The 23893-nt window shown below is 38.8% G+C and overlaps 4 protein-coding genes and 1 long non-coding RNA gene across 6 annotated transcripts; 2 read left to right on the top strand and 3 right to left on the bottom strand.

Moving 5' to 3' along the window:
* Positions 1–5185: 5185 nt before the first annotated feature.
* On the top strand, positions 5186–6405 carry LOC147763807 (uncharacterized). Its single transcript, XR_015332212.1, has 2 exons — positions 5186–5686; positions 6045–6405. It is a non-coding gene; the product is annotated as an uncharacterized LOC147763807 (long non-coding RNA).
* Positions 6406–8492: 2087 nt separating this feature from the next.
* LOC106152939 (galactosylceramide sulfotransferase) lies at positions 8493–11576 on the bottom strand. Its single transcript, XM_013526686.2, has 2 exons — positions 10919–11576; positions 8493–9685 (listed from the first exon to the last, which is right to left on the bottom strand). The coding sequence occupies exons 1-2, from the start codon at positions 11110–11112 to the stop codon at positions 8632–8634; spliced, it is 1248 nt and encodes a 415-aa protein (XP_013382140.2). The 5' UTR covers positions 11113–11576; the 3' UTR covers positions 8493–8631.
* Positions 11577–12980: 1404 nt separating this feature from the next.
* LOC106152950 (galactose-3-O-sulfotransferase 2) lies at positions 12981–15628 on the bottom strand. The gene is made up of 2 exons (XM_013526697.2): positions 14836–15628; positions 12981–14171 (listed from the first exon to the last, which is right to left on the bottom strand). Exons 1-2 carry the CDS (start codon positions 15273–15275, stop codon positions 13154–13156), a joined length of 1458 nt encoding a protein of 485 aa, XP_013382151.1. The 5' UTR covers positions 15276–15628; the 3' UTR covers positions 12981–13153.
* Positions 15629–17829: 2201 nt separating this feature from the next.
* LOC106152938 (galactose-3-O-sulfotransferase 3) lies at positions 17830–19721 on the bottom strand. Its single transcript, XM_013526685.2, has 3 exons — positions 19411–19721; positions 19025–19247; positions 17830–18769 (listed from the first exon to the last, which is right to left on the bottom strand). Exons 2-3 carry the CDS (start codon positions 19222–19224, stop codon positions 17830–17832), a joined length of 1140 nt encoding a protein of 379 aa, XP_013382139.2. The 5' UTR covers positions 19225–19247; positions 19411–19721.
* A 208-nt stretch (positions 19722–19929) lies between these two features.
* LOC106174054 (uncharacterized) lies at positions 19930–23588 on the top strand. Of its 2 annotated transcripts, none has more exons than XM_086999066.1 (3): positions 19930–20311; positions 20991–21157; positions 21740–23588. In XM_086999066.1, exons 1-3 carry the CDS (start codon positions 20133–20135, stop codon positions 23311–23313), a joined length of 1920 nt encoding a protein of 639 aa, XP_086855192.1. In that variant the 5' UTR covers positions 19930–20132; the 3' UTR covers positions 23314–23588. The 2 variants fall into 2 exon arrangements, with proteins under 2 accessions (XP_086855192.1, XP_086855138.1); XM_086999012.1 differs by having other exon boundaries at positions 19932–20311; positions 21692–23588.
* The last annotated feature ends 305 nt before the right edge of the window (positions 23589–23893 follow it).

The raw sequence follows: 23893 nt of genomic DNA on the forward strand, positions 1-23893 counted from the left end.
ATTGGCAAAGACTATAATTTCATTTATAGTGCAATATATTTCGGGAGTCTCCCTCGCTTAACGTCTTTATTGACCCCGCCTTCAATAATGGCCAACCTCGCTCAAGTATACATCTCATAGTCTAGTGGGATTTCCACAAAATATGAATAGTAGGGGCATTTTTGGGTAAAAGTTGGGAACCAGGCTTAGTAGCATAATTTTGGGATGCTGAATCCGATTAACCCGGTTCCCAAGCGAAATTTTGCGTTTTTAACGGTCTAATTTGCAATAAAACAAAATGGCTGCCAGATTTCCAAGTTTCTGAAATATCTCTGGAACTAGACAGGCGAATATGACAAATGAAGTGTCTTTACCTATATTTTCAGGGTCGAGGAACATTATTAAGATATTTCTGTTAGAATTAGATTTACATAATTTTCCTAAATAAGCAAATTAGGATCGCCATTACTGAAAAACCGTTTTACTTCTGTATCTCTGTAACTATAGGCAAGCAAACATGACACATGAAGTGTCTACACCTATGTTCTCAGGGTCAGGAAATGTGATAAATCAGATGTCTTGTCTGATGGATAGCACTGACTTTGTGAATCGTGTCCGAGTAGCACCTTTTATTGTTTCTTCCCTGTATCTGTCTAACACAAGTCAATCTGCTGATACTTAGAACCTGCCTTCAGAACTGTGCTCTTACGTATGTGTCAGCCAAACTACCAAAGGTCACTGCATTATCAGGCTTTCCCAGGCTTGCCCATCAGTTATAAGGCAAGGTGAGCAGAGGCGGATCCAGGATTATATGTAGAGGGGGGGGGGGGGGGGGGGGAGCCTGCGGATGCAAAACCGCCCCCCCCCCCCCCCCCCACACACACACATACACTTGGCATGGGCTAGGGGCCTGTTGAAGGGTCCCGAAAATGTTGGTATTTAAGAGGGCGAACGGTGCCATTTGGTATGGTAAAAAACTATGATTCAGCTAGTCAAAATTTTATTTTCAAGAGGGGGACCAGAAATCGAAGAGGGGGGGGGGGGGTCAGGACCCCCTGACCTCCCCCCCTTCTAAATCCGACACTGGGTTAGGAGCCATTCAGTTTAATTTCATCAGGGTAGACTTCGTCTTCTGTTAACCTTTTTGTTAATACAGATTTGGTCTCAACGAAATCGTTCAGAAGCTTGAGAAACTGCTCAGACTTCAAACGTGCTATTAACGCAGGAATAATTTCCGGATTGTCAATCATTTAATTGGATTCAATAGAACATCAGAAGATGGATTCAATAGAACATCAGAAGCTAAAATTCAAGAAATGTTGTTTATTTAAATGAAACGATAGCAATAGGTAACCAGTAATAGGCTTATGGAAAAATCGCTAAATTGAATGAGGTGAGATGTCATCGTGTACTTGAAGTATACATGCACATACAGATTTGCATTTAATATGGAATATTTTAGTTCAAAAGCAAAGTGTTGATAATAAATTAACTTTTTAGAAAAGTTGATCACATACGACAATTGTGATCAGGTATATGTGTAGCCAGGTGTGTTGGTTATTGTTCATTAGGCTGCTTTCTCTGAAGCGCGGTTATATTGCGTAATATGAGGCAGTTTCTCTGTGCAGTCCTCTTTGGCTGGTTACAGATTGGGTATAAAAGGGCAGCAGTTCTGCAGAATAAGTCTCCATATTTCGGCAACGCCCAGTCAGAAGAGTTTGATATTTTGCAGACTCTTAGCTGACTTTATGGTACGTGAACTAACGGCAGTAACTTGCCACACTATTGTTGCATTATGCCAGCATGGACAGAAGCAAACTGCTATTGCCAGACAGCTGAAAGTGTCCCAAGTAGCAGTTTCTAACGTCTTACAAAACACGTCCAGACTGGTACATCAACACAGGGACCACAGCCAGGACGTCCTAAAGTCACTACCAGAAGGGAAGGCCACTTGCTTCTGCGGTTATGTTCCAACAACCGGACAAAGACAACTCTTGCTCTACAAAATGAGTGGCAAATTACCATTCAAAAGCGTGTTTCTAGAATCCTAGTGAATGCAAATCTACTTTTTGCTGGTTACCTCTATGAACAGAGCAACATGGTGGGCTAGACGCCTTTTGCGGTTCTAGCCACAGCACTGGGTTCATGTAGATTTTTACAGACGAGCTAGGGTTTGAGATCCACCACCGCAATGGCTGAATCAGAGCCGTAGGCTTCCAGACGAGGTATTGCACGTGGCTTGTGTCACCCTACAGTGACTTGTGGCCGTGGCAGTATCTGTGTTTCCGCGCTGGAGCCAATACACTATTGGTGTCAATTGATGGAAACCTCAACCAGATGAAATACAGTGACATTTTAGAGAATACTTGGTTGCCATTTGCAAGAAGGTACTTCCAGGACAACTTCATCCTGCAAGATAACAATGCCAGTCCACACTGTGCCCATGCAATAACTGCTTTTCTGCAAAACCAAGAGGTAAACCAGTTGCCTTGGCCGACAAAATTTCCCTGCCATGAATTCAATAGAAAACCTGCGGGCAGAAATCGCTAGCAGTATCAAGAGCTTACCGGTCCAGCCTACAAATCGGTACAAGCTTAGACGAGTTCTGACTAATGCGTGGAACACAATAGCGGATCAATCTCTAAGAAACCTCTCTGCAGGAATGCCTCGTAGAGTGAGGGCCCTGGTTGCAGCCAGAAGAGGCTGCACGCGTTGTTATCTGTTTCCATTTTTTTAAATTTGTCTTGATAATTCTTTTGTGTAAGAGAAAATCCTTACCAACTGATATTCTTGATAATATCGAGTTCATAAGAATTTAATATCTCGTTGTTATCAGCTATAAAATTATCCATGTGCTGTTTATAACGCCGATTTGAATACGTATTTAAATTAAATTTTTGATGATGTATTCACACGGGTTGATTTATAAAAGCCATATCGAACAAGATAACAAGTGTTTTTTTTTTCATTCATTACTAATATATGGGAAAAAATCAAAGGAAATTTGTCTAAAAAATCCATTTTAAATGTCAAGTCTGTACATTGCATCACATGAATTACTTGATTCAGCAAATCCCTCCAATGCATTAATAAGGTAATCATCTTTTTCAAATCTAGGTAAAAGGGGCCGTTGTGTGTTCCAATTTGTTTACATCTCAATGGCAACGCAGTATTTAATTGCATATTTAATTCAGATTCGAATAATTACTTCAGCGTGACGGTGTAGCACTTATTTCTGATTTGGTTAAAGTGAAAATGTCTTAACCACTTTCCCTAACCTGAAAACATGGGTGTGGGCACTTCAAGTTCCATGTTTGCTTGCCTAGTTAACGTAAGAGCAGTTCTGAAGGCAGGTTCTAAGTATCAGCAGATTGACTTGTATTAGACAGATACAGGGAAGAAACAATAAAAGGTGGTACTCGGACACGATTCACAAAGTCAGTGCTACCAATCAGACAAGACATCTGATTTATCACATTCCCTGACCCTGAAAACATAGGTGTAGACACTTCATGTGTCATGTTTGCTTGCCTAGTTACAGAGATACAGAAGTAAAACGGTTTTTCAGTAATGGCGATCCTAATTTGCATATTTAGGAAAATTGTGTAAATCTAATTCTAACAGAAATATCTTAATAATGTTCCTCGACCCGACCCTGAAAATATAGGTAAAGACACGTCATTTGTCATATTCGCCTGTTTAGTTCCAGAGATATTGCAGAAACTTATAAATCTGACGGCCATTTTGTTTTTTTGCAAATTAGACCGTTAAAAACGCAAAATTTCGCTTGGGAACCGGGTTAATCGGATTCAGCATCCCAAAATTATGCTAATAAGCCTGGTTCCCAACTTTTACCCCAAAATGCCCCTTGCTTCTTATGCAGAGCCTTTTTTCAAAAATCTCACTAGACTATCAGTATTTTACCATTTTACGCGCCGCTCGGTCGTCAAGGTGTTCCTGCTCGAGCAACACAGGGTGACTCCCGCTCTCGCCACCAACACCAACCAATTATTGAACCGAGCAAATAATTTCTTCCTCTCCTTTAATATAGCAACTATAAAAATGAATATGGCTTGCAGAACTTCAGTTTGCCGTCCACGAATGTATTATTAGCGCTGTTATGATACCAGCTATCACTGCATAATAAATTCAAATACAATCGTACAACGGCGTGACTTAATTAAAGTTTCATCTGGCTCCTTACAGACCGCAGAAGCAAGCAAAAGAAATGGTCGACTGAGAATCCATTTGACCATTTGGACTGTTTAACTTCCAAAGGAGGCAAATTGCTCCGAAAACTTCTCCTACAGTAGTTGGTTACTTTTGCGTTAATTTGTTTGAAATATTCGACTTCCTCGTGAAAATCCGCCCCCTGATCGTTGATTATTTTTGTTAGCCTCTTAGAATAGTGGGAATATAGGCGGCGATTAACGTTGGTGAAATTTGACAATAATTTATCCAACTCCTTGTCACTGCTTTCTGTACGGTTTCTCTTGCGATTTATCATACGCTTGGTATATAGGATATCTTTCAGATCCCAGCAAAGCTCACGTTTTAAGAAAACGAGGCATTCGTCGAGATGTTCTATTAAAATTACGAAATTATATCGTCTGTCTAAAAAATCTATGTATTTCATTATTTCTGTCTCATTGTCCGAATTCTCTTCCCGGAAACCACCTAAAAACTGCGCCATGTTGTTTCTGCGCATACCCACTGGTATTGAACTTCCGACCTTTCTTTTCCATTCATTGATAAATTTCGGAGAATCCCGGATATATTCCAACATATGATTATCAGTCTTGTATGTAAAGACTGGGTCTGTCCTTTTCTTGTAGTATGAAAATGCAGATCGAAATTGAGTAAAGGGTTCTCTAAGAAGCCCGATGAAATATGTGTCTTCGTGCATCACTGCAAGAAAATGGCTGTCACTGTACTTCACATGATGAAGAATCATATCAAATTTTGGTTTATCAAGGGTAGGTCCGAAGACGTCCCTTTTTCCTGCCACGGTCAAGTTGTTAAGAAATGCAAATCTCATGAATATATTAAAGACCGTAGTGGAACCACATTTGTGGACCTTCCGAACAACCACATGAGTTCGGGGTTGACATTGATTCCGCCTGGTCATTTCGAGCAGACGATTTTCTTCGTATTTTCTGAGAAAAGATGCATTCGCCGCCGATGTTGTCGTCACGTTACTTGGTAAACCGCTTCATCATTGAAACAGAAGACAGAAAAAACAATCAAACAAAAACATTTTCTATCTAAGAAATCATTCTGATACTAATCTAAGGGCAATAAATATATTATAGTTACATGTTTAATATCCGTGATTTTCCCACGAAATGGATGTTTTGTACTATTTCTGATGAAACAGCTGAATGATTCATTTACACCGCCATGTCGTACTGGTATTTCAGAGGAAATCTCGACATCAGGTACAAGTAATTATAGCGTTTTATCGTTTTTGAAGGTCGAAACTGGGGCAGATGATTAAGTTTATTTTCCGGATGGGAGAGACCAGACAAGTTGGCCACGTTAGACACTTCTGTTCTTTTTCAGTCAACTGGGAACAAGAAATAGAGCAACAAAACCGGTTTTAGGACTAGCGCCAAGGATTGAGCTACAAATGCAATGCCATTGATTTGCAAGTGCACATGATTTAGCCTACAATTTGACAAGACACACCCCATGACAGGTGGGGCAGGTACGAATATTATACGTATTGCAGTCAGCAGTGCATGCAAATGCTAAGGAGTATGTTTTTCGCATTTTCATTTTATTACATTGAATTTTTAGCCTTCCCTAAATTTTTAGTTCTATGCAAGCATTGCCTTCAATATTTTACATTTGCTTTGAAGAAAAAAAATAATAAGAGCCCAAATAACTATGAATCAACCAGGGTTCAACTTGCCCCGAGCCAAGTGGTCCAACAAACCCCTGGTGCACATTTTTATTCTACAGGGTTGCAGCCAATTTTGGGACTAAAATGCCGTAAACGCATCCTTTATACTATCATGAAAATAGACTTTAAACCCTCTTCAACAAAGTTACTTTGCTTTCAGATGCAAAAAAACGGTTCATTTGGACTCATATTTTCGTTCAAGGAAACGGTTTTTCACGATCAACGATTCCATGGTATTGTGGGATTTGGTGAAGGTACAAGATCAAATTTTGTACAACATAGGATATTTTTGGACAAGAGGCTAGGGACCAGCTTACCCCAGCGTCCAACTAACTGCGGTATCCCGGCCTAAGTGAAAAAAGTGAATTTTGGAACATTTTCAAAAGCGTGCAGTATACCTTACACATTGCCAACTTATAATTTTCAAAGCTGCCTCTGTACCTTCTGTATTTTCTCATCGTACTAGGTACCATGTAACATGTAAAAACGATATTTTACCTTTGCAAGATAACACTCATCTCGGCGTCTGTATTCTCCAGTGTCCTATGGTACACGACCGGACGTGAGAAAGTTTTACTGGTTGTGGTAGTTATTACATAAACCACAGTGATTAAACCCACCGCTAAAATAACGATTAGCATATACAACTGAAGGCGACCAACAGATATTGTCCTGTAACACTGCTCAGCCATTGGTAGTTAGAGTTCATGCAATCCAAAAATGTGTAGAACAATTAGTTTTAAATGTGCCTTGAAGAAACTCACTGATTGCTTTATAAAGTCATAAAATTACCCATGTACACGTATGAGAGATACTTCACACACCTTGGGTTGCGTTCACAATTAACCTATCGTAGTAGCTGGTGCGCACTCACTCAACGTACAGGAACTCTTGCTGAATGCAACCAGATTAACACGCTTCTTCTTGTTTCTAAAGTACTTGTATAATCACCAGAATTTTTGTATTCTATTCAACTCGAGGTGGGGTGTTCATGTGGTTGCATTCGACGAGAGTCCCCGTACGTGGAGTTAGTGCGTACTTAGCTGGTTCGATGGATTCATTGTGAACACAGCCTTCGCGCCTCTTAATTCACAGCTGTCACATAGTGCTATGTCTAATTTAGCAGTGAGCGTTTTCACAAGATGCAGGAAAGCCACCATTCTCATCTCTTCTGACATGCTTTATTTACACTCTTGCTGGAAATAGTGGAATATTTGAAAAGAAGTTTACATCTGTGATTCCAGTCATGCTCCACCAATACAAAATGCATCGTTGAACCAGTTCGTTATCTTTATGATTTATACGGTGGATATTTTTGTTTATCCGATAGAGCAACGTCACATAAGAGAAATAGAAATCTAATACTGGACTTATGAACCTGATAACGATGCGGTGCCGATCGCAATGTGTTATATATTGATGAGGGAAATTATTTAATTAAAAACTTGGCTTATAGTTAATAAGAACTGGAAATTGTCTACTGCACCTTCATTGTTTTCATTTTTAAAAAATCTTTGCAATCATTGCCAAGAGGCAATTAATTAACACGCACAAACAGGAAAGAAACTGCACCAGTAGCGGATTTAGAGGGGGTCATGGGGGTCCTGACCCCCCCCCCCCCCTTCGGTTTCTGAAAATATCACACTAATAGTCATAGTAAAAAAAGTAACCTATCTAGGAACGCTCCGTGTCGGCTTCTCAAATAAGTGCTCGTGCACATGATGAACTTTAACATCATTGATGATAATATCATGTTTGCATACTCTCGATGCGCGGGATGAAATACACATGTACGGCTCATGGCCTATTGATTGCTATGGCAACATATACATTAACAGCCCAAATGGCCTTCTCTGTGAGAAAGGAGAAAGTTTTCATTTGATACACACCCTTCCAACGAAGCTTCTGCGGCTCCGTGGTAGCTCAGCCGTCTTGTAAACAGCTCAACACAGCTAGACGCGGGTTCGAATTCTAAAATTTACATTGTGATTATTTTGCTCGAAATAATTTCTAAAAATTGCGTTTGATTTCTATAAGAAGAAACTCGTAAGTATGGAGGATAGGCGGCTCAGTTACGGCGCAGGCGGTAGCGTGCTTAGTTGCAGAAAATTACCAACCCATAAGCAAACCATGTAATGGTGACGGCAAATCACGAGTTCAAATCCCAGATGACGCACGTCAGCTCACCACAACAACGAGCTGGTCCCGCAGTCGAAAATAAATGCAGGCATTCGTGTGTCCGAGCAAATTCCCTTTTATTTTTGTATAATTTGGTATCCGGTATAATGACCTCCGCCAAGGAGGTTATGTTTTCACGTCTGTTTGTCTGTTTGTCTGTCTGTCATCAACATAAATCAGAAAGTTATGGACCGATTTTGATGAAATTTTCAGGAACTGTCAGAAGTGGGCCAAGAGATTATTAGTTTTTGGTGGTGATCCAGATCAATAATCATTCAATAATCAATAATCAAAAATTAATCATCAACATAACTCAAAAAGTTATGGACCGATTTTGATGAAATTTTCAGGGTAGGTCAGAAATGGGATAATTTAGAAGTGATTAGTTTTTGGTGGTGATCCGGATCAATATTTGCAAAACCAAAATATGCAGTTTGTGAATGCTTTTAGCACGCTTTTATAATTGTATCCGACACTACAATGTGTAACTACTTCAAATACTATTGCATAATGGCCAGTCACTTTCAATTTTCAGTACTTCTACAATACACATGGGAATATTTTCGCCTTCACTGCGTTTCCCATCCAGGAAAAAGAAGTTTCGTTTGAGCAATTGCAAAATTCAGGAACCAGCAAAAGAGGTAGTCTACTGAGAATCCATTTGACCATTTTGACTGCTTTACTACTAGTGGAGGCAAATTGTACTGTAAACTCTTATTACAGTAGTTCGTTACTTTTGGGTTAATTCTTTTGAAATATTGGACTTCCTCTTGAAAATCCACTCCCTGGTCGTTGATTATTTTTGAAAGTCTGTCAGAAAAGTGAGAATATAGGCGGCGATTAACGTTGGTAAAATTTGACAATAACTTCTCCAACTGCTTGTCATTGGTTTCTGTAGGGTCTATAGGGCGATAAACCATACGATTGGTATATAGGATATCTTTCAGATCCCAGCAAAGTGCACGTTTTAAGAAAACAAGGCATTCGTCGAGATGTTCTATTAAAATTACGAAATCATATCGTCTGTCTAAAAAATCTATGTATTTCATTATTTCTCTCTCATTGTCCGAATCACTTTCCCGGAAACCACCTAAAAACTGCGCCATGTTGTTTCTGCGTAGACCGGGTAGCATTGAACTTCCGACCTTTCTTTTCCATTCATTGATAAATTTAGGATAATCCTGGATATATTCCAACATGTGATTATCAGTCTTGTACGTTAAGACTGGGTCTGTCCTTTTTTTGTAGTATGAAAATGCAGATCGAAATTGGGAAATGGGTTCTCTAAGAAGCCCGATGAAATACGTGTCTTCGTGCAGCACTGCAAGAAAATGGCTGTCACTGTACTTCACATGATGAAGAATCATATCAAATTTTGGTTTATCAAGGCTAGGTCCGAAGACGTCCCTTTTTCCTGCCACGGTCAAGTTATTAAGAAATGCAAACCTCACGAATATATTAGAGACCGTAGTGGAACCACATTTGTGGACCTTCCGAACAACCACATGAGTTCGGGGTTTGCAGTGATTCCGCCGCGCCATTTCTAGCAGACGATTTTGTTCTCTTTTCCTGAAGGAAGATATATTTGCCACCGTAATGTTGATCCGGTTACTTGGTAAGCCGCTTCATCATTGAATCAGAAGATAAAAACGCAATTAATAAGCAGAAAACGTTTTATTCTATCTGCAAAATCGGTAATATTTTACGGACAATAAATATATTATAGGTACATGTATACTATCCATGATTTTTGCACCAAATCTTCTTTGTACTATTTCTAATGACACAACTTCAAGATTTATTCAGACTGTCACTTGAGAAGGATCAACATCAGTTACTTTTATTTTATCAACTTTAAGGTCTGAATTGCAATAGAGAAGTAGCTTTTCACTATATATATAAATTTCAGTATAAACACACACATATTATAGCCTATTCTTGGTCAAAAAGGCTATCCTACCTTTAGTCACATGCGCTTTTGTTAACAACTGATCACATGACAGCGACAAACCGTTCAGAAAAGTGTTTTTTAATTTTTTCCATATAAAGTATTTAACATGACTTAGGCTTGAATAAATTATTTTCTTTACCTCAAGTCATGTTAAAGGCACAAATAATAGCATTTAGAACGTATTATATGTACATGGGTTGCTTCTTGTTGAACTTATTTGAGGACAATTAAACGTATATACATAAAATGACAGATAAAAGCCTTAATAATCAATATCGCAAAAATATCACATTCACCCATCCTTTTAAAATCTTGGTAGTCAGACATCTTGACAGAGTTAAGCCTCTTCTTCCATATGTTGCCTTTTCCCACCAACACGAACTGGTTTTAATCAGGTCACAGAACGAGAGTCTCGCGATATCCTAAAGTCTACAGAGCTCAAGCATGTTAATGGCCTCCATACTTGACAACCCATTGCAGAAGCGTGGGTTATTATTAATTGCTTTTTTCCCCAAAATTTTACTAGGTAATGTAGAGTGTCAATTGCGGAAATGTCCCGTTTACCCCGGGATGATTCGTCAAATATGAATTCTCGCGCAAAATCCTCTTATGTGTACGTTTAAATTTGTTATAGCGACTAAAAACTCTTTTTCAGTTAACAGCTGTCACGCAACATTTGCAAACAAAAGCACATAGCACTAAGGTGAGACAACTTTTTTGACCAAGAGTGCATATAGACTAAAATGGCCTATGTGAAAAATATCAGTTTGGGACATTTCCAGAAGCGAATAGTATACCTAACATAATGTCAGCTTATGCTTTCCAAAGCTGCTTCTCTGCTTACACATGTTTAACACACCAGAAAAAAGATGGCACTACAGTACCATGTTATAAACATTATGTACCTTGTCAAGATAGCGCTCGTCTTCGCAGCTGTTTTCCCCCATGTCCTATGGTACGCAGCAGGAGGTGATAAAGTTTTACTGCTTGTGGTGGTTATTACATAGATCACAGTGAGTAAAACCATCGCTAAGGTGATGATGAGTATAAACAGCTGATGGTGGCCATCAAGAATTGGCCTGTTGGACTTCCCAGCCATTGGTCGTTAGAGTTCATGTAAATCACCCCGTGTAGGGTGTCATATACTTTGATATATCACTGATAGTTTTTAGGAAATAAAAAAAACAAAAATGCCACAAGCACAGAGTGGATGGATAATAAGATATTGTGTATATTCACAGCTGTCACACAGAATAATATCTAATATAAATACAACTGACGTAGAGCAGTGATGTGCTTTCCTATCCATTCTCTGCTGTCATTATTTATTTACATTCTCGCTAAAATGGTGGAATATTTTAAAAGAATATTACATCTGTGATTCCAGTGCGGCCCAACTACATCACGCAACCAGCTCATTAGGCCCGTTGATCTTGTTGACAATTCCACAAGCAATTTCAAGGAGAAAAAACAAGTCCTTCTACACAACCTTTTAATCTCCATGAAGGACTATGAGACGGGGAATTGTCACCCTTGAAATGTACAGAACATAATTTGACTTGCTACAGCACACACCATGTGGGGAACCCCCTTTAGACCATCCCGCCCCCGCCCCCCACATAACATTAAATAACTTTTTATGATAAAACCCTAGAGGTTTGGCTACAATGGGCCACCATCTTTGGATAACGCTATCTGTAATACTCCTACAGAGATTCGATCCCAGGTTCCTTGTCTTAAATTCTGCACACGGAAAAGAATGAAGCGACTCCATGTTGTAACTTTAACAGAATATATTTTGCTAAGCTAAAAGTTACATGATACAAGTATCACTTCTCTCTCCTCCTCTCTCCACATTATGCACTCACTTCTCTATATATTCTCCCCCTCTAGATTTAAGTTTACAGATTTTTATACTAAACTTTATCAACTAAATTGTCAATCACATAACTTAAAAACTGATTGGTTACTTCATACACAAGTCCACCCACTCCTGGTGGGCACTCCTAATAACACCCTGTAATCAAAGTCTAGCAGATTACTAGCTTTGAAACAAAAGACATTAAAATTTGAACTGCAAGGTGTGAAGTATTATCTGAAGCTACTTATACAACTTGGCTTCCCATGTATGAATTTTATCACACAATGGCTTCCTCTGATTGAGTTAATACAACATCATGTATGAAAGTTTTAAAAGTACTGATTACACTTTTTTCTATACTGTGGTTCCTGACAACCAGTGATTAGAATGAAGCATGCACGTGTTCCTCACAGCTTTGTTACAAAGCTTATACAACTGTATTTAGTTGTGTTTGGTTGTCATTGCGACAGCCTTCTATATCAAAGGTTTTGCGACATAAAAGTTATCATAATGCTTTCTAAGCAAAGAGAGTAGCTATCGTTCATCTACCCTTGTTGATGTTACTATTTCTTTTTCGGATTTACGTTTACCTTCCACAAATGGACAAAACGTAGATTTTTATAGTGGGAGCTATTCTTTTTATTCTTTTTTCTAGAAAACAGTTGCTGTTTCCAAGGACGATAATTCTGCATCTTTGGAAAATATCAGTAGATTTGGTGTTCTGGCTCATCCGCTAGAGTGATCAATATCACATATGAAAAAAAAAAAAACAAAAACAAATATAATACTGGGCTTGCGAAGATGCGTTATCAACGATGTCCAGTATTAGACGTTTTATTTTTTTTATTGCCCAAAAAGGGTAGTTTAGGCGTTATTTAAATACAAGTTCCGCAATGTTTCCTTCAGCTAAAGCCAAATCGACTAACAATTGGTCTCTATCGTTGGCCCCAGGAAAGTCCATTCATTGTTTCCATTTATCCTTACAATCACTGCTGAGCGGCAATAATATGACACGCACTGTAAACGTGATAGTAACTGCACTTATGTATATAATAACCCCGTTCATAGACGATATACGGAATTTAAAAGATACTGGCCGGTGGTACTTAACTGTTTATTTTTTATATTGGAATCAAATCTCTCGTGAATCCAAATGTATGCATCCAAAGTGTTTATAAAAAGATAAGAAATAGAAAAATCAAGGCTTTTAGATTTGGCGACAAGTGATGTTTTAGCGTTCACGTTTATCATCCTCAAAAGCATTAAAGCATAAAAAATGTCAACCTTGAAACACCTTTCTTGCATTTTTCATAATCCAACAGAAAGGACAGGTAACAGTCATCTCCATGGACCAGGGGGTGGCATCCGCATGGAACGCAGGCTTAGTAGCAGGGTGGGGCAGTAAAGTGTAGGAACATTGTTTGCAGTATGTGGACAGTTCTTCGTTTGTTTTCTTAAACATTTTTACCTCTTCAAAAAAGTCTTTGCCTTGTGCCTGCACTTGCTGGACAAATCTTTGCTGGAAATAATCATACAGTTTATAGTTCAATGAACTCCAGTTTCTGTGCATTTCCAAGAGTTCATTGTCGATTAAATGGTCGTATGAATACTGTGATGTCAGTCTACTTTCGTATACTATGTCTTGAAAATCCCAGCAAAGCATTCGCTTCATTAAAACTAAACTTTCGTCAAAATATTCCACTAAAATTACGATATCAAACATATTAACTACTCGTTCCATAAACTCTTGAATTGCTATCTCATTATCAGAATCTTCTTCGCGAAATCCAAATTCATTGGCAATGTTGTTTCGTTTCAATCCAGGTGGCAGTTGCTGCACAGTTTTCAATATTTGATATCTTGTCATGAATTCTTTTAGAAAATTATTTGACTGCAACTGGGACTGGATCTTGCCTCTGTGATAATGCAAAGATGAGACATATTGTGCCAGAGGATTTCGGATGAAACCAACAGAAATGACGTCACTGTCCATCATTTTACGCAACAACTCGTCATTCTGGTAACCAAACTGGGTAATGACGTCATATTTGAACAAATGGTCCCCATTCTGATCTAGCGAACGAACAACGCTAGGCGTCGCAACACTCAAATCGTGTAAGAAGGCAAAGGTAAGAATTATGTTGCCGACGGTGGTGGAGGCGCACCTGTGTACTTTTGTGACTTTTACGTGAGTCTTTGGATAGCACTGGTATACTTTATGGATGCCTATGGGTCGTTTCAAAGTTTCTAAGGCCTCTAAACCCTCAACAGGGAGCATGGACTTTGCTTCAACGTTTCTGAAAAAAAAAAAAAAGGGGGAACTGTATGATGATTGCGATAAGCATAATTATAAAATGAACAAGGAATACATTTCGGGGTCAAAACAAATCGAGCCCTTTAAGATGAGGACCAAACCCTCTAAAGTATTGAACGTCTTCTTCCCAACACACGCACGCACACACACATTTATGTGCACATACACACTCACTCAAGCACGCACACACGCAGGAACGCACACACGCAAATTAAAACTAAAGAAAAGATGGGAACAGCATTTTCTCAGGCATTATTACTTGCAATAATAAGGCTAGCACTACATCATAGCCTCTATTACAATATAAGGTCCCTCAAATTTCAAGAAAATTGTTGGGCTTAAACTTTAATATTGGTCGCTTTGCATAAAAGTTCCCGCTGCACTGGAAGCACACTTGCATACATCGCACAAATAGTTTAACACTCAAACACTCCTCTTTGTGGATCACCATACAGTTCACGTCAAATGACACAAAAAGGAGTGCCAACGCATGAATTTTCAAGGACTAGGATTGAGCGTGCATCAAATAATAACCAAAAGACATAAGAGGAACGCTGGCGTTTGAAAAGTGATAATTTAAAGAAAAATATGTACAAATTAAATCTTTGTAACACTTGTAAAACGTAAAATTGGATGTTTAGCATTACCCTTTGTTCTCATCTACTGATTGGCCGAAGGTGTCGACTCTCTGAAAACTACCCTGACCTTCACCTTGGGCTAAAGTGTCAATGGCGGAACCAAACCCTTCGTTTCCTGTGTTTTGTAGGAGGTTGGGTAGTAAAGCATCACTTAAGCCTGGACTTTGTCCGCTCTGGTCCTGCGCCGGTTGTTTATCTTGCATAAAAAAACTCATATCGGTAAAATTTACAATGGGCATACCCCCCTCATCCTGTGGCTGATTCAGCATCTGAGAATTTTCTATTAAATTGACTGTTTTAGCAATGTTATTGACATTTTCAGCACTGGTGTGTTTCATGTAAAATTCCCTGTAAGTGGCAAAGAGTTGGTAAGTTACGATAATCCCATACACAGCTACGGCCATGGTCACTCCTAACACCAGTTTTTGTATTGAGAGACGTCTCTCCATATTGTATTTCTGGTGGCACAAGATTCGTCGACTTGGATGCTTCTCATTTAGTATTCTCTAACTGCATACCAATTAATGTTGTAATATTTGTTGCAAATATATGTCAATAGCATCTCTGATGAATACATGTAGCCATGTTTGCCAAGTGTCCACAATTACTATACATCAGTGTCACATCAGTGAAACGCAAATGTTAAGCATGTTATACATTATTTATGCTTGCTTACATCGTACAATATCACTTATCTATATGTGCCGTGTGGTGTGCGAATACTTAACCATGCGATTTTAAAGCTAGTGTTGGCGTAGACAACATAATATTTTATTCATTTTCGCATGGTCTATTTTCGGAGACAGCAACATTTCATAAGTCTGTCGCGGAATTAAAAAATTCGGATCAGCATCAGTTCTACTTAGCATTATCTTTTTCTGCCATGGTTACCCACAATAATTCATATATGTGCGCCTGTTTCACGTGGTTGGTGAATTTGAGCGCTCTTGGCCGGAGGTCTTTCAATTCACAACTATATATATATATATATTATTAAATCTTTTTCAGATACAGTTTTACTCGGAAGAAATTAAGGATGGCTAAACCTAAAGCAATAATCAAGGATATAATTACTATAAATCATGGTTATTTAGAAGGAAATCTCAACTAGGTCATAAATATATACATGTAGATTTGATTAATTTTTAATACAAAGCATGGTATATATTTACGTAAATAACAAACGAAAATACATGTATAATTTGTATTTTATAATACGTCTTTGATCATTATGTATAAAAGGACGTTGTAGTATTTTTAATCAGAATGCTATCGGTAACAGGCAAATAATAACAAATATGTTTATTATATTGAAAATGGCCATTTGATTTGTTATCATATCGTCAGACCAAAAGTTTAGGATATGTTTACCGGGTGGTTGGTACTGTATGTAGTACGTAATCTTTCAATTTTTAATCGATTTCATATAAAACAGTAAGTTAAAGCCAAGAAAAGAGCTAATTAGCAGTTCATCCTGTGAAATTTGAAAACAACACAAATAGTGACCGTGCATTTGGCTTGAAAGACATCAATTCAAGAAAACGTAATTTATTTTACTTCCATATTTACCAATTTTTTCTTAATATTCCAAATATATAGGCCATATCTTAAATGCATTGCAAGACAATTAAATGCTGAGCTTTTGTATTAAGGGCATAGAAAGCAAGACAGCAGTTTACTTTCATACAACCATTCGTATCAACATATTCATATCAGTCACCAGGGTCTTAAATAAGCATATCATACATTCCCTGTACTGTTCGTTAAACCCAATAAGCAATATAATCTCAGTAAGCGTCCCTCTCATATCTCACAGATAATTGATTTTTTTAAACGTATATGTGCTGCAGTTAACAAAAATTGACTCGCTTTAAAATCAACTCCTCAAATGGCATCTTTCTCCTTCTTCAGTCTCTCAAATTCATCTGTTAAAGCATTAAATTTTTGCAAGACATCGGCGTTGGACAAAGCCTCTTTCTGCCTGGCGGCAAATGCTTCATTGATAGAACTGTCATCAACAGGAGCAGCCTCCTGGGGTTGAGCTTCTGGTCTCTGCAGAGGTTGAGCGGCTGAAGCTTCATTTAAGGGAGAACCTTCACTGGGTGTTTGCTGCGTTGCTTCTGTTGTCTCTGACTCCGGTCGTGCGTCTAATGGCATGTCATTTTGAGAATTGTCTACTCTGAGAACATTTTCGTTTGGATCAACAACTTTTTCTGCACCTTCATTGGAATCAGTTGTCTTTTGTTGTAGCTGTGCATCTAAAACTGCATTCTGAGGACGATCTAAACTAGGGACTTCTACGTTTGGGTTTGTTTTGATAGTTTCAGATTCTCCTTCGACACCAGGCGCATCTTCTGCGTCCTTATCTTCATCTTCTTCGTCAGAAGTATCCGGAGAAGATTTTTCTTGATCTTGAGCTCCATTATTCGGGACGATTGGATCTGACCCTACAGTTGTTGTTTCGGACGCAGGCAAAGAACTCTCTGTAGAGAATAGCATAGAGGAAAACGAGCTGCCCATAGTGGACGAGGAGGCCGCAGTGACGTCACGCATCGCGTGCTGCCCATTGGAGACGACTCTATCCTTCAACGTGCCGACAGCCATCTTGGAATTGAGGGCCTCGATATGTTGGCGTAGCACAAGTATGTCCAAGGCAGTCTTCGCCGTTAAAATAAGGACAATGACGAGACCAAAACAAACCGCCAGGCGAAATAATTTGAGTTTGTGTATCCATAGGTATTTAGTGCCGTATTTCTGTGCTTCAACGTCCATTATAGAGGGATTCATCACAAAACATACACAACCAGCTAAGCTAAATGATGATTATTTGACTTTCAACAGATGTTGGCTTTGTTATAAATTCATGAGTATATTTCTGCTGGTAATATTTTAGTACAGCAACGATACCGTAATGGGCCCACAGCTCAATTTATTATTGAATACATATGAACGTATCCATTCGTTGGCTTAGTTCAGTTAATTGAATATTTTGTTTTAAGTCACCTATTGATATGGATAGTCATTTTGGAAGTTTTTCAAACAAATTTTAAATGCCTCCAATTCTTCTTGAAAGTCGGGACCTTGAGCTTTCATCAATTTTTCAAATTTTTGCCGAAAATGTGAATATAAAAAATAGTCCCCCAAACTCCACTGCATGTGGAGTCTCCTTAATTCAGGGTCATCAACATGTTTATATGTGTAGTTTAAAACATTTCTGGAAGCAAATAAAATATCATCCATGTCCCAGCACAGAAGTCGTCTGAGTAATATTAAGCTTTCGTCCATGAATTCAGATATCATGATGAAGTCAAATTTTTCATCTATATATGCAATAAATTGTTTTATAAACGTAATATTGTTTCTCAAAGTGTCGTCTTCATCCGGAAACCCAAAATGAAAAAGCATACTGTTTCTAACAAAAGCAGACGCTGGTTTTGTGCCACCTCGATAATACTTCTGCGGGTTTCTCAAAAATTCTCGCATGGGGTCCGCGTTAAATATGTTGTACTTTTTATCAAAATGGAAAGCATTAAAAACTGACTTAAACTGCGAAAACGGCTCTCGTAATATCGTTGTGTAGAAGGTATCGGCGTGCATCACTCTCTTCAGGACCTCTTCGTCGTACACCATATGATGTAGAATCATATCAAACTTGTCTTCAGTCCCATTCAGGGGAACGGTGTTGATGAATTCCATCTTAATCTTTGGGGGTCGAGGAATCTTGGAAGCGTCCACAGGACCCCAAAAATGATATCCATATTTAGGTTCAGCCACACGTAAATCATAAAATCTGCGGTACCTGTTGAAGATCTGTACTATTGTCGTTGAGCCACATTTATGATTCTTCAGATAAGCTACGTGTTGCCGTGGCTTGCAAGTGGTTTCAACAGCACCAAGCAGAGGATAGTAGTTCATTAACCATTCTTTGGGGCAGTATTCATACCTGAAATTTTGTAAATTATTTTCATATGACACCCTTGAAATAAAAGATACTGAGCCTACACATTGGTTATGTACAAGCACTTTAAGTTAGAGAGGTGTCACGGTGTGCAATCAGTAGACCAACAATAGCGTCTATCATTTACTGATATTAAGACACCGGCTTCCTCCTACACGTGATCAAAACGCTTTTAAATGTCACATTCATGTTTATAATAATAATTGATAGAGAACACGAAAACTTGTTTCAGCCATTTACCTTGTTTTCACCGATTTGGCCTGGAAATTGTAACCCGAGAAAATAAAGTTTTCTAATCCGAATGGTAGAATGACCAGCCACAGCACCACAAAGAAGACATAAAGGCACAATAAGCTCAGGAAGGAACGCCCCCGCACGTGGATCACCACCGTCCAAAAAATGGCTGCCAGCTTGGACCGGTGTCGCCCAATAGCGGCCATCTTGACATCAGAGACAGAGCTTGCTGGTTAAAAGTTAATTGTGTTATTTTCCATCTTGTCTTCTCGGCACGAAATCTTTCCAATATCTACAAGTACCTTAATCACGTGCATATAAAAACTATACTTTAATATAAAATTGTCGACGCCAGGCTTAAAACTATATGAATAACCAAAGACAACCGTTACCTTCCACTGGTGTAGATCAAATATGTATGACACCAAGTCTGCCCTCAATGGAAGTCTGGCTAAGGCTTTTGTTGCATTCTCTTTTCCTTAAATCTTAGAGAACACTTCGCCGTTAGTTTTTCTAATGTGTATCTATAACAGCTGAGGTTGATGCAAAATTCAAGTGTGGCAAATGCAGAAATTTTCAAAACAAGAGCAATATATAAAATAAATGAGTAAATCTTAATCTAACATTTTTAAAAACTGCAGTAAAAGTGCTTATATTATTAAAAGGCAATGTTCTAAATATTTTTTCACAGATATCAAAGCAAACAAAATGTCAAATCGTTTACAAATAATATCAGTGTTTAATGCCTGGCCATATGCAAATCACGATCAGTGAAAGTGCCGTTGCCAAGGTTACTGTCACCATGGAATCCACATTTTGTTCATTTATTCATGTGCAGCTGTTCCTAATATGGTGCTCCAAACAACTGTAACACTATCATGTTAACCTGCCACGTACAAGAGTTACAGCTATATCTTACTGTTCTGGCTCTAGATTGGTCAAGAGTTGGTGCCCGGGGTCTCTAAATGCTGTAACCATCACCGAGGGTGGCAGTGTAGTGCCGACATTTACACGACACGTCACTTTGATTAATAAATAAATAATCAGTAGAAGAATAGGCAGGTTCTCGCTGTTTGGGCGCAGTTCGCGGAGAAGGGAACGATTTCGGACACTAATGATCAGAAGAGCCATGAGGCTGCCAGGCCCGGCAACTCTGCACCAGCGGCCGGCGGCCATGATGATGTTCGCCGTGGTCATCGTCTATTTTCTAGTCTGGGTTGCCTTGACAACGTCTGGGGACGAGGTTTACACGTTCCGTATGAGTGAACGCCATGAAAGCGATGAGGTGCACAGGTAAGCGGCTAAATATTAAAATTTGGTTGGGTGACCGCGTATCTTTTTTTATTACATGTAAAAAATATTGACCAACATTCCCCCCCCCCAAAAAAAAAAAATAAATAAATAATAAAAAATAAAATAAAATAAAAATAAAAATAAAATAAAATAAAATAAAAATAAGACACTGAATAAACATTCAAGTGGGTCGGCCATGCTGTAAGTCCACTGTTATGAATACGCTCTTAATGGCTAAAACTAGATTATCTTTCGCGAACAAATCTAACCAGTAACTGGTACAATTTCTGTCGTGAGGGATTATTTCATAAGATATATAGAGAGAGATCCAGGTAGGAATCCGTACATTTGTAGTAGGATAATATTTCTTGGATACTTTTCAACAAAAGGAGAAGAGCGTTGCTTTTGTCTGCGTGTGGACCAAGCATTTAAACGAATACGTCTGAGATGTTAAGATTCTATATCATATACTTTAGACTATTATATGACCCTGGTAATATTCTATTACAACATAAATGGTATTAAACGATAAAGGCCACAACGCCTTGATATATTTCAACATTACGCTGCATACACATTGTAGATTAGTACAGACAGTTTAAATATAGATAGCTTAAATATAAATAAATTATTTAATTAAGCTTCATGTTTGCCTAAGAGATATTGCTCTTCGCTTCAGTTCGACGATGTTCGTGCCCACTGTGGAAGTGGACTTTCCAGACGGGACAACAAAGATGACGATGGACTTTGAGTCCACCCCCTCCACTATCTTTACTACCCTCAGCATCCCTAGTACGACGTCATTGCCCCCAGATGTCCGCTTTTTGGATAACTACATTGAAGATGGTAGGGAGTTACCATTTCGCCGCAGAGGGTGTCTGAATATTGTCGTGCAATCCTCTTTGCTGCTCATAGTCACGAACGCACACACACATATGCATGCACGCGCCCACACACCCATTTACATTAAGAAATTATAATACATGCAGAACTGGGCCCCGTAACTCGAAAGCATAGCGCATTGCGACCAAGCGCAACCATCTCGATTCCATAACTCGCCCATACTCGACCCATATAATACATTGTAGCCTCTATGTGATATCGCTATTCGCAATACGCGATGCTTTCGAGTCACGGGGCCCTGGGTACATCAGTAATTATATATTATGGTAATTTAAATTCTGCCATGTAAATATTATTTTGAAAGCACCCCTTGCCTGATAGTGTGGCTAAAACATGTGGCTTCTAATGCAAGCGTTATCAGTGCAAATCGTATAATCTAATATTTCTTATCAGACTTTTTGAAAAGTTCTTTTATTCCTCGCCTTAGTTTGCGTTTGTTTATAGTTACTAAGAGTAAATTAATTTTATTGTTTACAGAACCTAACACCAGTCCATATACCTTTTTTACCACGTTATCTACTCCAGCAGTTAACATCGTAAATCAACCCAACTTACCAAATGTTGAAACCTTACCTGGAAAAGAAGAACCTTTAGTTATACCGGTGGAACAACCAGCGCCGAAACCTGAAAGTCCAAAATTACCGCCTGAAAACACAGCAGCCAATCAAAACGCCAGTAAACCTAAAGGAGAATCTAACCAATTGAAAGGACCGGTGCCACAAATAGCGCCAAAAGTCGGTGTAGCACAACCCCCTCAGGTAGGCCAAGAACGTGACAGTTTAGATATCCCCCAGCCAAAACAACAATCACAAGTGCAGCAACAACAACAACAACAACAGCCTGTGCTTAAACAAAAAGCACCTGTCATTATAAACCCTGATCAAAAGAAATCTGTAGATACTGCACAAGCCGACAGCAGCCAACCAAACGAGGAGTCAAAGCCGAATACACAACATATCATACGCAGCGCCTCTGGCGGCGGGGTCATGCAGTTCGGGTACCTACCAGATGATAATAACACACAGTCAGGACCAGCGACCAATGTGCAGGCAAGGACCACCGTTTTGCGAAGCATATATAATTTAACAAAAGCTGTCATGTCCAGATCCAGGGTTCCGGTCATGGACAAACCCAAACCTAACTGTACTGTGTACAAGCATGTTGTTTATGTTAAAATTTCTGAAACGGGGTCGACCATGTTCTTTGACGTCATGCGACGATTTGCCCTCAAATATTCTTTGGCCCGAGCACTGCCAAGGTTCCGTATGCATTTTTATGGGGACGAAAACGTAGCTTTAATACCAAGACCTGCCAAAATCAAACAAAGATTTGTTCGAATTGATCGACCGCAGCAGAGATTTGACGTCATGTACCACCACATGGTTTTCGACGGTGACATCGTAAGCCGAGTTATGCCACGTGACACCTTCTACGTCACAATGTTGAGATATCCTTGGGCTCAATTCAAATCAGTATTGAATAAGTACAACTTGCTGCAAAAATACGCCCCAGGAAACGACACAGCCATAGAACTTGAGCAATTCCTTGAAAATCCGTACAAATACTGGCGAAATGGTTCAGTCCGAACCTCTGCCTTTTCGCGCAACGGCATGATGATGGAGTTGGGGTTTCCAGACGAGACAGAAGACGTCCGGAATGACGATCTGGTTATCCAAGCTTACATCAAATACTTGGAGCAGAGGTTTGGCTTAGTTATGCTGGTTGAATTCCTAGACCAGAGTCTAATACTTCTCCGTCGCATGCTTTGTTGGGAAATGGAAGACATTCTTTATACTCCCATGGAAGGCAATAACTACCCTTTTAAGGGAAACAAGGACCAAAAACTTATTTCAGCGCACCAGAAGTGGAGTAAAGCCGACTATGCCGTGTATAGACATTTCAAAGAGAAGCTGCTTGGTCTCATTAACAAACAACCTGCTGAGTTTCATGACGAAGTACTTCTTTTCAAACGAGCTCTTGAATATGTGAAGATATGTGGCAGCCCCAGCAACGTGAGAATCTTACGACGAAAAGGAAAACCGTATGCTTCCGATGATGTTATTAACTGCTCCAGTCAACCTGTTAGAAAAATTACTTAACACGACTATATCAGCATAATGTTCCAAGTGTATACAATTTAAAAACATTTGAAAGGAGGAGGGACTGCTTTTATAGAACTAGAATGTGCAATATGTCCATAAATGTATGTAGTAGGGCGCTAAAGAAACAAAGGATACCTGAGATTGTTAAATGTTTTTTACCCTCTCGTGTGGTTTGCGGGTGCTTCAGTATGGCATGGTTAAAAGTGATCGGCAAAGACCGTGTTACGCGCAGTTAGAGAATCCACAGTAGAAAATTAAATAATTTAAGTGTTTATAATGTTGTACGAACGTCTTTCTTAAAGTGCTCCAAGCCAGGATTTTGAACGCATTCTAAGAGCATGAATTGCTTCCTATTGAACTTACCCTCGAACGAAAAAAAAAAAAAAAAACCTTTTAAACATCATTAAATCGATATCTCAAAAATAATCACATTCACTGTCCCCTGTTTAAGCGTGGGTTTTGATCTTTTGCTTTTTCAAAAAAAAAAAAAAAAAAAAAAATAAATAAATAAAAAATAAATAAATAAATAAAAAAAATAAAAAAAAAATAAATAATAATAAAATAAATAAAAAATAAA

The sequence above is a fragment of the Lingula anatina genome, chromosome 1 (assembly GCF_051362555.1).
Source record: "Lingula anatina isolate TDL-2025a chromosome 1, LinAna3.0, whole genome shotgun sequence".
Lineage (NCBI taxonomy): Eukaryota > Metazoa > Brachiopoda > Lingulata > Lingulida > Lingulidae > Lingula > Lingula anatina.

Bases quoted from the DNA above. Each gene is read 5' to 3' on its own strand.
- LOC106152939 (XM_013526686.2), bottom strand. From the start codon at position 11,112: ATGGCTGGGAAGTCCAACAGGCCAATTCTTGATGGCCACCATCAGCTG. The intron at 9,686-10,918 runs GTACATAATGTT...TCAATGATGAAG, and splicing joins ACGAGCGCTATCTTGACAAG to CGGCTTACCAAGTAACCGGA.
- LOC106152950 (XM_013526697.2), bottom strand. From the start codon at position 15,275: ATGGAGAGACGTCTCTCAATACAAAAACTGGTGTTAGGAGTGACCATG. The intron at 14,172-14,835 runs GTAATGCTAAAC...TTTTTTTTTCAG, and splicing joins TCAGTAGATGAGAACAAAGG to AAACGTTGAAGCAAAGTCCA.
- LOC106152938 (XM_013526685.2), bottom strand. From the start codon at position 19,224: ATGGCCGCTATTGGGCGACACCGGTCCAAGCTGGCAGCCATTTTTTGG. The intron at 18,770-19,024 runs GTAAATGGCTGA...ACAAAATTTCAG, and splicing joins GCCAAATCGGTGAAAACAAG to GTATGAATACTGCCCCAAAG.
- LOC106174054 (XM_086999012.1), top strand. From the start codon at position 20,133: ATGATCAGAAGAGCCATGAGGCTGCCAGGCCCGGCAACTCTGCACCAG. The intron at 20,312-20,990 runs GTAAGCGGCTAA...TCTTCGCTTCAG, and splicing joins GAAAGCGATGAGGTGCACAG to TTCGACGATGTTCGTGCCCA. The intron at 21,158-21,691 runs GTAGGGAGTTAC...TATTGTTTACAG, and splicing joins GGATAACTACATTGAAGATG to AACCTAACACCAGTCCATAT.